This window comes from Atractosteus spatula, chromosome 9 (genome assembly GCF_055471065.1).
Source record: "Atractosteus spatula isolate fAtrSpa1 chromosome 9, fAtrSpa1.hap1, whole genome shotgun sequence".
Taxonomy (NCBI): domain Eukaryota; kingdom Metazoa; phylum Chordata; class Actinopteri; order Semionotiformes; family Lepisosteidae; genus Atractosteus; species Atractosteus spatula.
Window position 1 is genome coordinate 3175095 of NC_142714.1, and position 16706 is coordinate 3191800.

At 38.7% G+C, this 16706-nt stretch overlaps 1 protein-coding gene across 2 annotated transcripts in view; it reads right to left on the reverse strand.

The window, feature by feature from the left end:
- The window catches only part of efcab11 (EF-hand calcium binding domain 11), a 43884-nt gene that overhangs the window by 21873 nt on the left and 5305 nt on the right, over positions 1-16706 (reverse strand). For both annotated transcript variants that reach the window (XM_088924575.1, XM_088924574.1), the window contains exons 4-5: positions 14313-14414; positions 11168-11255 (exon numbers count right to left, since the gene is read on the reverse strand). In XM_088924575.1, the coding sequence (XP_088780701.1) occupies positions 11168-11255; positions 14313-14414 (190 nt within the window). The remainder of the gene's footprint in view (positions 1-11167; positions 11256-14312; positions 14415-16706) is intronic.

Below are 16706 nucleotides of genomic sequence, written 5' to 3' on the forward strand. Positions count from 1 at the left end.
CTTTGAAGGAAGGCCCTACATCTAATGTTTTCTAAAAAAGTGAAAGTAGAAGGATGAGAGAGCAGCTCCTGAACTCCCCTGAGTTTTCAATATTAGTCTACAGCATCGATACACAGAAATAGACTGAGTGCTGAAGGCACAGAGCTGCATATATGGATTTTTTTAGCTAACAAGCTACTGATGTTCCAGTAAATAACATTTTGATTGCTAATTTAATACATCAAAACAGAAATGGAAAGTCAGACTACGGGAGCAAAACCAGGAATCAAAGGAATGCTTTTCATACATTTATTCCTTATTTGCTTTGCAGAAGAACTGGCTAATTGGCATCATTTCATGACCATTAGTAAAAAAAGTGGCAAGGATCTATACCATTATTATATGGCCTTGCATTTATATCTCACTCTTCAACCCAAATGATTCCAAGATCATATGATTGCATGATTGCATTATACTTCTCTGTAATTGTGGGTCCGTTTGGACCAAATACATCCACCAGTGAAGTCTGGCCCCTCCTGAGTGACGCGTAGCCATTCTACAACATCTGTCCCACTGCACAGCAATCAAGAGGAGGAGAGAAACTGCTCCAGCACCCGAATGTAGGGGTACATTAGGAAGACCAAACGGCACAAACTCAAACCCACTTATTAGAAAGATATTACACTAGAATAGCTTGCAACCCCAATAGAAGAAAACCTATTCCATTCAGAAGGGAAATGCTTATTTTTTCTTTTCTGAATATATTCTTTGATGACTAAGCAGTCAAGAGCCTTGGTTTAATGTCTCATCGGGAGGATGGATTTAGCCTCCTGCCTGTAAAGATCAAAGGTAAACCCCATCTTGGAAGGAAAAGGCAAGAAAAAATGGTTTCAAATTCCATTTAATTAGATGATGCAGTAATTTAATGACTGAGAAAAATTAGAAAACTTCAGAGTGGACACTTTCGCTTTAAAATCTGTACAAGCTGCTTGGGTTTCACTTTTGCCGTTAGCCTGAGACTGGACTAAAATGTCTAAACATCTAAAAAATGGGTTGAGCGATGTATGTTTCTCAGAACTTTTCAGTATTTTAAATTAGCGACTTCATTTTCTTTGCAACTGAAATATTGCTATAATGTAAGGGGAAAACATGACAGTTACTTTTTTCTTTAGCCCACATGAAATCCAATGAATACTTCACTTTGGCACCTTGTTTCCACAGCACCAGAAAAGCCAAAAAATACCTTGAGTTTATTTCTCTGCAGTCCCATAATCACTATTTCTTGCAGCAGTATGGAGCTGCCCTGAAGCCTCCTCTGAAAAAGGCACCATTCAGAGTGGCTAAAACCTTGTCGGACTCGCACATCACTGGGATCCAGCAGGAAACAGGCACAGCCAGCAAGAACACCAGGAGACCCAGGGAGGATCATGCAGACTCCGCACAGATAGGCCCCAGAGCCTAAAATCAAGTCCTGGAGCTATAAGACACCACCCTTGAGCGGCATCATTCCACAATACCAGTTAAAGTTGAACATTTCTACAGTAAATATAAATGCTCCAGGGCAAAGCGGTGGCTCTGTAGCTCAGGATCTGTGCCTGTGGCTGGAAGGTTGCCGGTTCAAATCCTGCAGCCGGCAGAGGAATCCTATGCTGTTGGGCCCCTGAGCAAGGCCCTTCACCCCAGCTGCTCCAGGGGTGCTGTATAAATGGCTGACCCTGCGCTCTGACCCCAAGTTTCTCTCTCCCCGTCTTTGTGTCTCATGGAAAACAGGCTGGGGTATGCAAAAAAACAAATTCCTAATGCAAGAAACTGTATATGGCTAATAAAGTGATCTTATCTTGGTTTTTTACTTTTCACTATTGTTATAGTGTTTGCCAATGGTAAATTTTCAAGACCATATACATCCTTACTCTTGGACCCAGGTTAAATGGCTACACATAAATTCAGTAAGAGTCATGGTGAAAGACGAACACAGAAGTCAATGAGAGCTGCACATACTTTGGCTCTCAGCAAGCTATAAGAGCTCCACTTCAGTGACTTCAGAGGGTTACCCAGACACATCTACCATTTGGTCCCAGCACCAACACTGGGGACTCCCAGCCAGTAGGCAGGCAGAGGTTGCATTTGAACCAGCAACCCCTAGACTGAGGGATTCACACAGATCTGTGTGGGGGAGGGCTTTTTTGCAGGAGAAGGGCTGGGACGTGCTCTCAGGGTTTTTTTTAAAAAAAGCACAAAACACACTACCTCCCTTCCTTCAAACCCAGTTGCCTTTCAGGACTCCAAAGAAGCCAACACTGGTTCGTTTGATATCTGAACAGGAAATATTGTTTCTAACATATGCTAATTGAGTTATTCAAATGAGAATCATAAACCATGTAAAATGAAGTATCACTATCACAGAGCTGGTTTCCACAAAATGTTTTAAAATGTATCTCACAATAATGAAGTAGAAACTTCAAAGTAAAATAAAAGGCTGCACTGTGTTTTTTTTAAAGATTAATTACATCTACGGGGAGCACAGACATTGTTTTCTTTTTTCTTTTCCTGACACTTATGATGATACTAATTGTTCCTTCACATAACACTGACAAGTAAACACTAATTTTCATTAAATCAGAACTCATAACCAAGATAAGAGAGTAAGTTGTTTTTTTATGCAAATATGGGACTATCTACCAATGTATCAAAAGACTCAATCGTTACAGTATGTGCTTATACAGGGCAAGACTGTTGCACATTCAAGCACGAAAGGCAGAGAATAAGGTCTGTTGATTCGCTAATGTGTTAATTAAACTAACACCGGCAGACTTTTTTCCATAACTACAACAGTAAACAGGCACATTCCAAGAGCAAGGTTTCATTTACCAGCCTGCCATCATTTTAAATGACCTATCGGGGGTAATCTCCTGCACACACAACAGGCTGTTTCATTTCTGTAGCAGGGGAAATTGCATGGCTGGAGTGGCTTTATAATGTGAATAATCAGTCAGGTTCTCATATACAGACTGCTGGTTTTCCATTTACTTGCATCAAAAAGTATGTCGACACAAAAACCAGATGGTTAGCAACAAAAATAACTTCTTTGAGAGACAAAGGCTCTTGTGCATCATACACTCTCTTTTGCTTCTTTAATTTAATTTATTGAAAAAATGATATGCGGTTTCCTGAAATATTAACACAGTGATATTCTCAGTTTAAGATAAGATAAGATCACTTTATTGGCCATATACAATTTCTTGTATTAGGAATTTGCCTTTTCGCAGACCCCAGCTTGCTCTCCATGAGACACACAGACGGGGAGAGAAGCTGGGGGTCAGAGCGCAGGGTCAGCCATTGCACAGCACCCCTAGAGCAGTTGGGGTTAAGGGCCTTGCTCAGGGGCCCAACGGAGTAGGATTCCTCTGCCAGCCGCAGGATTTGAACTGGCAATCTTCCAGCCACAGGCGCAGATCCTGAGCCACAGTGCCACCGCTCTGCCCGGGATAATAAGGCATTTGTTTCTTCTAACTCATGTGAGTGGTAGTAGCCAACTGAACTAAAGGTTTCTAGAAAGCAGCCAGGGCTTTGGTCACAACACAGTAGGGCATTTTTTTTCCCAGACCCCCACAAACCATTTATGTAACAAACATCTCCTGTTTTCAGGGGTTTATTTTTATACTCGGCTCTGGGACCTTAAGGCGAATGTGTATGGTTTTTTTTAACACCAACTCAACAATATTTCAGACTGCCTCAAAACAAACATTGCAGAAGGCCCTGGCTGCGGACAGGGGGCATGTCAGAAAAACACATGGCTGGGGAGCGAGATGTGCAAACGGGGCAAACACAGCTGGTCGCACACCAGCCATCCCATCTTGACAATGTCACATGGCACAAGCACTGCCTTCTTTCACACAGCAAACACACTTCTGTATTGCCACAGGCAAGTTTTACTTGAGGGCTTTGTGCATCATGTTTTATTTACAATACTTGCTTCAGAAAGAGTTGTTCTTGCGAGAGCTTTCAGCAAAACGTACTTCTTGATTTCTTAGTAGAGGTATATGCAAATGCAAATATGAACTTCACCAAATTCTTGCAGACTTTTTTTTCCCCAAAGACTTCCTCTCACTTGCTGCCAAAAATCCATCACCCAGAAATTATTTTAGAGCCACGACACAAGAAAAATAAAAATAGGACGGTATGACTGATTTCAAGTAAGTTGTGAAAATCGTTAGGGGTTGAAAAAAATGGGTCGATGAGTAGAGCATTTTTCTAATCAATTTTTTCTAATTTCTAATCAAGCTGATCACCCCCTAGGAAATACAGAACAGCAGAACAGAAATCAGTTGCTGAAATGTTCAGATACCAGGTTTTTAAAATGAAAAGTTTTAAAACTTCTGTTATATAACAGAAGTCCTTCGACAGAGTGCAGTGACCAGCCAGTCCTACTGTGCCAGCCCCTACAATGCCTCTTTCCTGGTTGCATGGTTAGCCTAAATGCTTTTAAGACTGACACTGAAGTTGCAATGTTAACAGGGTTGCATTGACTGCATTGTCCTTTGTTCGCTCTGACTTCTCAGAAGTTGCCCTAACGCATTATAGAATAAAAAAAAACACAGAGCAGTATAAATCAAATGGGGGCAGGAAAATGCCTGCCAAATATGCAGAAGCCTCCTCTGTGGAAACACACGACCCTATTCTTTGTCTTTTTTGTTGAGTACATACTGAACAATCTATGTAGCCCGAGAGAAATTTAATTCCCATCAAGTTCACTTCCATCATAACAAAAATCTGGCTTAAGGGGCAGGAAGAACTAAGCTCAACTCAAACACCAGACTTGTTTTTATATATTTTTTGAAGAATGGCACAGGGGAATGCCATTATACAAAAAAAAATGCCAGGTTCCTGTGCAAAATAATAACATTAGAAGCATTTCTATCAACCTTTGAATATCTAAAAAAATCCCAGGGCGCTTCTCGAAAAGAGTAGGGGTGTAACCCCGGCGTCCTGGCCAAATTTCCCATTGGCCCTTACCAGTCATGGCCTCCTAATAATCCCCATCTCTGAATTGGCTTCATTACTCTGCTCTCCTCCCCACTGAGAGCTGATGTGTGGGGAGCGTTTTGGTGCACTATGACTGCCGTCGCATCATCCAGCTGGATGCTGCACATCGGTGGTAGTGGAGGGGAGTCCCCATTACCTGTACAGCGCTTTGAGTGGAGTGTCCAGAAAAGCGCTATATAAGTGTAAGCAATTATTATTATTATTATTATTATTATCATCATCTTCATTTATTCAAACTGGTCAGAGGGCATATAAAAAGCTTAATTGAGTGCACACCAAATGAAAAACATGGTATAACAAACAAACATATAACTAACAAGAAGTGCATTGTGTGGCAGCCTTAAAATTGTAAAGGGTTAAAGATTATCAGCATTTTAACTCAACAAAGTGCGGGAATATCAGCAGGTACTGAAACCAGGAGCAGGTAAATGAATTTTACTGTTCTTATCATAAGAGCTCAGCTTCCATTTATGTTTACGATTTGCAGCAAAAAACCTGCATACAAAGACCGCTCAAAGAAACTTTGTTGGATATATATATACTTACGATTTATGTTTCAAAAATGCGGCTAAAAAGGTATAGCTTTAGATACAGTATTTTCGATACCGCACAGAGAAATGCCTGCTCATCTGAATTCCCACAAGAAATAAGACAGATCTGGACATGAATGGCAACTGATGTATTTTTCACATCAGCCAGAGACAGGAATATCCTGACAAAACAAAATTCAAGAGAACATGTTACATTAATAGCTCATTGTGAGCTTACTTAATATTATTCACATATATATATATATATTTTAAATACTGAGCAAACAGCTCTGTTGATTGTTTCACTAATATTTTTCCTTGTTACCTTGTTATTAACAGCATGATTATATGAGGTCTGGCTATGAGTCAAGTTGTCTGGAGAATGAGATGTTCTGCAAATCACAGTTTAGAAAGCAGTACGAATTGCCCAAGCCCAATGATATTAAAAAATTAAGAAAGATATGAGGAGAAAGATTCTTTCAGTATTATACCAGCAAAAACTGTAAGATGCCACCTAAATAATAACAGAAAGATTGCAGGCTAAGTGAAACGACTGATGCATTAAATTAATATTTTACTCAGGTGTCTAGCAATGAAAAATTAAAGCACACCTCAAGATGATTAAAGGAACATTTATACTAAATAGTATTAGCATTGAAGAGGTAGACATTCTACTTCATCTCATAGTAGTCACGTGGAAATGGAGCAGAAAAAAATGCAAGGGTATGCATAATTTATTTTAAAAATGATTTAGTGACAAAAGAACCAAATTCTAGTCTTAAGGCTCTGCCAGCCTTTTGAGGTATTTAAAGTAACATCACCTGAAAGCAGGCCTGGGGAAAGTTCACAATATGTCACATTTCTGCCCATGATACCCAAGCAGTGGTACCCTACACACAGGCCTAGTGAAACCCTAGATAAACAGGGAGCTTTTTATCAGTCATACAGCAGCTTCTCAGACTCCCTACTCTCGCCAGGGCAGCAATTTGCTCCTCTCTAGTGTGTGACCTACATGACTGCTGAAGGAGTAACTCCAAGTCCCTATTTTCTAAAAAAAAAAAGAGTGAGAAAAACACTTACATGACTTGGTCCTAGATAATTTTACGGCTTAAGACAGGATGAAACACAATGCCGTCATTAAGTAATGCCAAAAAACAAAATCGCTGACTGGCACAGGTAGGCAGATCTACTGATATACAGAAACATACTAGAGTTCTGTAACATTGATGTATAGATCATTCGTAAAATGTAAGACTTAAGATTAAATGTAATATAAGAGATTCCACCTTTAAGTTAATAAGAACAGTGAAAATAATTAAATTTGCTTCCTATTCATTTTAGCTTTCATTGGCATGACTATAAAAACCCATTAGGGAAGAATGGCTTTAAATTTGTGTATGTAATTTGATACAGAAGAATAACAGCTTCTATTGAGAAGGAAGGGTGGCTCTGTACAATTCATCAACAACTGTCAAATATTCAACTTTAGCTACCAAAGCAAAGTCAAGACTCACTCAACATTTACTGGGGTATCAAAAGCAACATATCACTGAACCATTAGACATCTTTTCAATGGACGACGAATTACAGATTGCGTTTGATTTATTGTGCTTTCATTAAGCTCATTGTGTCAATGGCAAAAAAAGGTACTTCAAGGGATTTATGTACTGAGAGCTTCCACAGGCAAGCCGTTAAACTGCAGGGGCGGTGATACTTCCTTTCACAATAGTACAAAAGAAATTTAATTACCTTGATATTGTGGCAAAAGAAAAGGGCAAACTTTCAATATGCAGTAAATGTGCTCATGCTGGGTACTGGCAAGGGTAATTTGCTACTGATCTGTTACAGGATTTTCAGAAACAAAAGTTCCCTCATAGGAAACTGTCAACCGATTATATGAAGCATGGATGGCAATAACACTCCTGAAATGAATCGGGACTTTGAGGAGACGTCATGCCACATCAGCCCTGGTCACCATTTTCAAACTTAGCCACACACAGAAACTGACCTCACATGCGGGAGTCTTGTGCTTGACATCAAACATTGAAATCGTTGAACCACTCAAATAAGGTGTTTGTTCTCTCCTTCATAGTTTCAGGAAGCAACTGGGAGAAATTCACATACCCTTTCCTTTAAAAAATATTTGCACCTAATGTAATGTGATGTTTATTTTTAGGGATGACAATTAAGTGATTCTTCATTCCTTATTAGAACATTAAACAAGCTATGCAGAAGGACAGAAGTGGACAACAGGACAGAAGAAGGACAACAGAAGTGTTGATACTGCAATAGAAAAATCAAGGACGTAGTTGTTTAATGGAATTTTTCCTGCAATGAATGGCGATGAGTGTGACAATTCATCCCTTGCTTAAATCCTTAGCTGAAAGACGGCCAATGTCTATAATCTGTAATCTATGTAAGATGTACTGTAAGTCTACAGTATGCATCACTATGAAGCACCAAAAGCTTGATGGTTTTTATCTAAATGTTTTATATGTAAAATAAGATTGATATGCATGCATCCCCCATTCAATATTGTTTGTAAGTGTTCTAAAACAATCTGAAGGTAATTAAACACGAAAGTTACAATTAATTGTACATTATGAAAAAAATGGGGAGTTACAAACAGGCTTTTCCTGGAAGGACTCTCAAGGTCATAAAAACAGGCCACTCAGAACAAACAGATTTTGTCATTAAATGTAAATTCTAAAATTAAGGAGGAGCTGAACAGTGAACAGATTTCATTTTGACACAGATTTGTTCTAAAAAGAAGACAACATGGAATGTGCAAAATTAATAAATATAATCCATTTTGAGACCCAAGAATCCAAATTAGAAAGAACAGAGCCTGATAATCCTCCAATGACTGCGAGAGTCTATATCCCAGGTATTTATGGAAAACCGATGACAGATAGTTGCTTTGGAAACGGTAATAACAAAAGAACAAACTACCGCAGGCAATGCTGAAGGTGTGATGACACCAGTACTGTATACCCTGTAACCATAGCAACTAGCAACAGGAAGATAAATGTGTTAACATTCATTCAGAACTGCAGCACATGTCTATAAATCTAACAGGCATAAAAGACACCAGCCTTCTGTTAATCGTGCGCAGCCTTAAGGCAGCTCATTGTTCAGCTATAATTATGACAAAAAAGGACAGGACAAGGGTGTTGTTCTTTTGCAAGGAAATGAAAAAAAATGGACACGGCTTTATTCTTTCAAGGTACATGAAGAAAGAGTCTGACAATGATTCAGCCCCTGGAGCCACCAGGGGGAGTGTCATTATTCGCCACTTTGTTGTGATAATGTGTCCTAAACACAGCCCTGGGCTTCTAGATAAACACTGCAGAACACTTCATTTTTTTATATTGTTTATTTATTATCCTTCCCTGCACTAGATGCAGAACAGCAATGGAAGGAACACATGGCTGTCTGAAGGTTAGGACTCTTAGTGCTGCTTCTGTCAAGGTGCCAGCAGATCCAGCCCCCGTGAGGATCACCGAGGGCAGATCCAGCCCCCGTGAGGATCACCGAGGGCAGATCCAGCCCCCGTGAGGATCACTGGCTGCTTCTGCTGGTTGGCGGAGGGAAGAATAAACCCCCCAGCACTGCATGCGTGTTCACACCAGTTTCAAAAGGCAACACGGTGTGAGCCACGCTGCGCAATATTGGTAGTGGCTGATGACAGTTAATGGACAGAAAAAAAGCAAGTGACCCAGCATATCAAAGAACAATTATCTCATGAGCAGCAGTGAGTAGACACTAGAATAACATTTGCAAAGTACTGGAAAACTTGTGACAAAGTTAAAAGGGATGGCCCGTATACTCAGTATCGAAAAAGGTTAACTTGAAGGTATCGTTCTGAGGTTTCTGAAGCTCAACGGTTAAATTAAAGAATTTTGGAGCCTTCATCTTTATTACACCACATTCTGAGATATCATTATTAACCCTAGGCAGTGTGTTGGTATTGTGCCTATCTCATTTCATTCACAAGTGAGAGTCTTTTAGATATTACATCCCAAAGACATGCTAGCTAGTCTGATTTGAGACTCTGAAGCATGTGTGCACCCTGCGATAGTCTGGCATCCCACCATGGGTTCAGTCGTGGCTAACACCACATGATCCTGGGATAGGATCCCTGCTGAAAGTCAGCCATCATGCAGCTTTCCAATTATGGATGGATGTCCAGTAAAAAAAAAAGAAATGCAAGTGCTTAATGGCAATACACATACCACACTCACATGGTCTTGAATTATCAGTTATTATAGAGTGTTTTTTTAACCCTGATAGAAAAATTCATGAACAGTTGGGAAAAAAAAAATGTAAGTCTCTTAATAATTGGGGCAGCAACATAGAGCATTGGTTAGGACTCATAACTGTTCCACTCAAATTCAAGATGAGGTGCTGCTTTTGCATTTCTTAGCTAGGGACTTCACAAGATTGCTCCAGTCAAATGACCATCTGTATAAATCAGTACAAATATAAGTTACTTTGGACATGAAAAAATACAAATCAATTAATAATGAAAAGACATTTTTGAGCTTGGAAACGATCAAAGGTGAAAATCCTTATTACTTTCGGTGTAAAACATGGAGAGAGTTTTAAGGTTGCCGCCTAAGGCTCTCTCACTAAATAAAACTACTTTTTTAGGGCACAGGGCGAGTACTAACATGTAGTACCTGCCATACCTACACATACATCAACCAACCTGTAGGATTCTGAAAGATGCTTGCCAACAGCTAATCAGACAGTCAGAGCTGGGAAACTGGCACCAACAAAACTTCAGCATAAATTCAAGAGAAATCGATTGTGATGAAGCTCAGCAGAAGACAGGTTTGGCATGTGAACGTAACCTGACTTAATAAGAGGATGTCCTCTGTGGATCCAGCTCAAGAAGCAGATCAAAGTTTACATAAGCGTGCAGCCGAGAGCATTTTAATGGAGCTACATAAAAGACATACACTCGAGTTCCTCGATGCCCTTCCTTTTTATTTTAAATTTCTAACTAGATTACAAAGCAATTGCAGGGAATGTATCAACGTTTTCTGCAAGCATTGCTGCAAATAAAAATGCACACTTTGCATTTAATGTGAAGACATCAAACTGTGAAAAAAGAAGGTAAAAAAAGAGAAAAGTAGAATTCATTTTTGCCATTGCATATCACAATTTTAAGGATTTCCATGCAGCTACTCTTCCAAACAGAATTTTATTTTGCAAAACTTTGTTAAACCGTAGTACCTTACTGCGGTGGTCTTCCACGAACGCACTCATCAGGAGAGATATGTGGACTCTCATGTTTAATTTAAAGCTTTCCAACCCCAGATACCCCACTCTAAACTGGGCTTAATTCACGCATTAAATGGGTTTTGATGTCTTACCCAAAAAAGGTTACCCTAAAACATGACTGGCATGCATCTCCTTTTTTCATATACCGTCTTTAAAACTATTTACAGCTGGTACCATGAGCCCAGCAAAGCAGTATGTAATCCCCAACTATCCCCACAATCATTGAGAAAAAAAAAAGTCACTTCACAAAAACACACACACAAAAAGTACAGGCATTCTTAAAATCCATTGTTGAAGTAAAATGAACACATATGAAGAGAACGTACCTAAATGCTTCCTGCACTGTCTGGTCCTGTAAATGGGCAACAGAAGAAAACGCCTTTCTGAAATCTTCCAGTGTCAAGAAGCCACGACCTTTAAAAAAACACACCAAAAGGCATTAGATTCCATTTTTTGGTGACACCTGATTGTACCATTACTTCATTGTATCCACTACTTCTGCTTGTTCTCTTGTGCTAGAGGCAGCTATCTGACATTGCTCTGGATAAGAAAGTCTGCTAAGCAAATAAATAATCTTAATCTGAATTGCGCCATCTCTGTATCTCCTTAACACGTCTTCATAATCTATCTCTATCACTTTCATCACATAAGCTGCCATCACCAGCACTTAGGCAGATGATCACTTGGGTGGGATTCTGTTTTTTAATTCCTGGAGTGCTATTATATTTCATGTTACAAATGAGCAGCCATGGTTTCAGGATTGACTAGACAGAGGAGCAGCTTGGGATAACCTTATGATGCCTCACAGTATATTTCTTCTGGGATCTAGGGATCTGTTAAACACAAGTTAATTCTACCTTAGTTTCACAAGCACTGGTACATGGAATTTTAATTAGTGCAAATCATTCCCATGAAAACAGTTTAAGAAATATAATGCCTAGAAAGTCTAAAATATTCTGATTTAAGTACATTTGCCTTTTAATAAATTCAATTAATCAATGTACTTCACAGGAAGTTATTTGAAATTTTGTACAATAATGAGGCCACATATGCATTATAAATGCTATATACACAAATTTAAATCAACAGCACAAGAAACACTCATATGTTGCAATGCTCATAAATTATAATCATTTTACTGACGAAAAAAATACTTCTACCCAATGGATTAATCTCAAAGATGTTTAAGGAAAAAAGACTGAATGTTTAGTCTCCCTTCCAAAATGCTTAGATCAAGGTTGCGTATGAGGAAGGATACAGTGGGTCATTATGGATGTCAAAGCAATTAAATAGGCTCATTAAATTTAAGAAAACTTAACAAAAATAAAAAGCTAATTGTAAGCCATTAATGAAAACAGTTACCAATAATTTGTAGAGCTTGTATAGAACGTTTTACCACGGATGTGCAGCCCCACCTGGGTGACATGCAGCAGCCAGGGATAACTCTCAGGGCCATGGGATCTTTAAGGACCAAGCAGTCCGGACTTCAGTTTAAGGTCTCATCCACAGCCCGGCAGCCACCAGAGCACAGTGGCACCGCCCACCAGACTGGAAATACTTTTCTACATCCATCCAATGTTGAGGTAAGACCTACTTAAGTTTCTCAAGTTGTTTTCTTTTAAATTGCGTTTGTTTTAATTCTTTTGAATTAGATATTAGATGAGCACAGCTTGTAGCCCACTTGATGAAAACTTATCCCATTCAATAAGGGAATGGGAACACAAACATCATAAAAAACAAATCAAATCCCAGTTAATCATAATAACCTTGCTTAACTCTACTTAAAGAAAATGTCAATGCAGAACACAGCTTGACTCCAAAGTAGGGAGCAATTGAACATGCTCTATGGCACTTCAAGGATATTGTTAGCTTCTCAAACATAGCAGTTCCACTCTGTAATTGCAGGTCAACGAGGTTAATGAAGTGAAATGTTTTGCCCATTTTAACAAGAATTAAATTTGAATCATCTGTTGCCCCTCTTCTACAGTAACTTTCACTTCTTTGTTGAAATTCTCCAGCAAAATTTTCCTTGTATTGCTGCACATTTAGGGAGTGTCTATTATGTACAGTAGCTCAAAGGGATAGGAGACTTGTGAACTTTTTGGACATGATTCTTCTTTTGAATTAGCACCTCTAAATCCAGACAATCTCCTTTCACACTGCCACCATCGACTGAAAACATGACTACCTAAATCCTTAATCCATTCTAGAACATTTTCTTTTTTGTTCCACTTGTATGGATAATACATGTTCTACGGTAGGTATAAATGTCAACATTTTCTAAGCCCAGAAAATAAAGAAAATTCAAATTTAATAAACAATGTAAAGGAAAGACACCTTAAAAAAATCCATGGGGAGATAGAGCAGCAACCTATGCTGACATTAATGCTGTAGGGTGGGAAGGAAACATATCACTATCCCTGTTCCCTACAGTATGTCAGGAAAAGCAATTAAAACTTAATTAGAAATCATGACTGTCATTCCAAGCGCAGGTCTTGTGTGTTTACGCCAAAATAGTGGACTCGTTCAGATCTATTGCAATCATCTACCTAATGCAGGGCACTTCACATAAAACTGGTCCCTATTACCTACAGGCAAACAACCGCAGTAAATTAAGACTCATAGTGCCCTCTATTGAAATTCCCCTGTTAAACTGTACCACAGACTCTTCAGAGCTACCTTTGCACCAGAAACAACTCTACACTTAAAGTGTTAAAGGCGCAATCCCTGAGATCTGGCAAAGAGTAACACACTGTACATATGCTGATATTTCATCTTCTGCAGTTTTGAATCATGTGATCATTTACCTCTGCTAAAAAGATTCCAGCATTTTTTTAAAAAATGCCATAAGGTGCATTTTCTGTACAAGCATTTTTTTCAGTGCCTAGAGGGCCCTATACTGCAAACTGTACCTGACCTTTGTGAATCATGTATGAAGCAGGATTCAGGCAAGTCAGTTTACACTTGAAGCAAGTAAAGGAATCAATTTGAACTGCTTGATATATTGTGATGTTGCTTTGTGTGCCATCCAGTGATAAATCACAACATATGTACAAAAAAAACTTTAGCTTCAGGCTTTGGGGAATTCAGTACTGACAATATGCTATATATAAAATTAAAGTGCTCTCATATTTTAGTGCACTTCTTTTTAAGATCAAATATCGATAAGACTATAAAAATACCAAGGGACTAGAAGCAAAATGAAAAGTGACTAAAGAGGACATATGTATTACTAATTCACTTGATCATCAGCTTCATTCAGAAAACAAATGTCAATTTTTAAATTCTGACAAACTTCATATCGCCTTAAAACATCATGTTTATGCCTGTAGTCCATGGAACTAATGCAGACATCTCCTTAGTACTAATAGAAACAAGTCATTAACATTAAATATTCCCTCCTTGTAACTAATTATGGTATATTTGCTAACACAGAATTAACAATGTGGTTAAAAAAATAAAGAAACACACAGTGTACATCAAACGCTGTGAAGATCTGCCTCGTCTTTTCAAATGGATCCTGCGCTGACAATTTCCTCCCCATGAGGTTTATAAAGTGATCCAAAGGGACTCCTTTGAAGAACAAAAAGAAAGATGGAATCAGTGTTAGTACAGCGCTGTCAGAAAACACTTGCTTCATTTGCATGGGCCCTGTACTCCCTGGTTAAGTACAGTAATTTAAAGAGGAATTTCTCTCATTCAAACCTGCAGGGTAGTATATTATTTTCCTGGATACTGTTATTAAGAAACGCATGAAGAGTCCTAGATGTTTGTTTTTTTTTTTTACAATCACCAACTCTGCTGCAATATATCCTGAACACTCCAGGACAGCTAACAATTAAAGCAAACTGTTGGGGAATCATAAATATGCACAGAATATTTCAGATCGGGGATAATGATTTATGCCCTCTGTATGCAGGTTCTTTAACTCAAGCAGCAGTGTTGCTGCAGTGATGCCAGCAACTGTCTGCTGAGAGACTAAGACATGAGTATTAGGAGTTCCAGCCAAAACCCTTTCCTATGGGGTGGTTGGGACAACAAGATCAGACATTGAAAGGAGGTAAAACGTTCTCTAAAAACAAACACACTCAAAGCACATTCAAGCAGGACACCCTTCCCTTGCCAAAAATCAATTTTTAGTGTAGTCTGTTGAGCTTTAAGGCTCTAAAAGAAATAATGCACAAAAAAACATACAAAACCCAAAACAAACAGTAATAGAAAATCCTAACCCGGTAAGTCACTGATTAAGTCTGTTAAGCTGAAGCAGAACATCTACAAAATGCCCAAGTAATGCAATTGCCCTTGGATAATATCTCCAGTAATGCAGGGAGTAGACTGTTTTATTAGATTGTTGGAAAGCCAGCTTGAAAATAGTGAAGCTCTTATAAAGTCACAAGTGAAGGCAAGCAACATTTTTTTTTACTTCCTGTCATGTACCAGTTATCTTGATAAAGCAACAGTGCTAAAGTAAATAGACAGATTCTGCTCTCCATATACACAGCACAGTGCATCTGTTGTTTGCAATGAAAGTTCAGCATGATGGGCTGCTTCCAAAGGAGTTGATTAAACAAGTATTGGCTGTATTCTACTTCCCAACTTTCAAATTCTTTCAAAAACGATTAACTGTGACATCTTAATCAAGCACGTCTTGGCAACTTATTCTTGAATAACATAATTGTAACATAAAAAGAGAATGGTTATATCCAAGACAACCTGCTGCCCTGAATTTATTAAACACCACTGACTAAAACTAATTTATCCTTTTAAATAAAACTCGTTTCCACCTCAACACAATGGCAATTCTCTAAGTTCTGGTAAATGCTTATTAAAGACCAAGGAAAGTTATTTCACAGCAAAGTCTTGTATCAGGTGTCTACTTTCTAGTAATGGTGAGGCTGAGCCTGGTCCACAAGCATACCATAATTTGAGGACCTAGTGGGTCATTGGCACACCATTTTGGGATGGTATGATGAAACTAAATATTTACACTGTTCAATGCTGAATTACTGTGAATAGAGAAGTAGACCTATTTAGTGTTTTTTACTTTTTTAAATGCTTCAAATTACAATTCCTGGTACATTATTGTCACTGCTACTGTAATTGATATATTACAGCAATTATTACTGAACCTAGGTTTAAGGAACCTACTTTAGAGATATGCAGGTAATACATTTTTAGCACATTACTAATCATCACTCTTAAAAGCATGAACAGCTCCACTCTGTCACACAGCTTCTTTAATTTCCAAAGACAATCCCTATGCTCTAGGAAGGAAAAAAATAAATTGCTGTTCGGTGCTTCAACACATGGACTACAATATTTTACAGATGTTGTGACTGCTGATAAGGTATGAATATAAACAAGATGCGTTTCCCCAGCTCTTTCCGTAATGAATATGTAACGCCTACCCCTCAATCAGCTCTTCTGATTTGGTGGGCCAGAAACTAAACTAATTTGCTTTCTGCAATTCTGATTTCTTCTCGGTGGCTGAACAAAGTCACACTTCATTTATAAGAGACAGAAACTCCCATCAACAGTGTGTCTGAGCAGGGGAAGTGTCCTTTCAGCTGAGCTTCACTGCATAGATTCTAGGGAACCATATTCTTAGATTTCAAAAACTTAGTAAAGCACATATAAAGAAAAAAGGCACCTGAGAGGAGATTAACCTTGTCACAAAGCACACTGTTACTGCATCTCAAATGGAAGTTGTTCGAGAAAGGCATCCTTTGACTTAACATTTGAGTAGTTAACTGCTTTTCTACCGTTCTTCTGAGCCAACAATAACAAAAACAGGACAAAAATCACACATGCAGCCACTACTCGAAAGAGGCAATACTGACTAGATCCCAGGGAACGCAGAGTCGG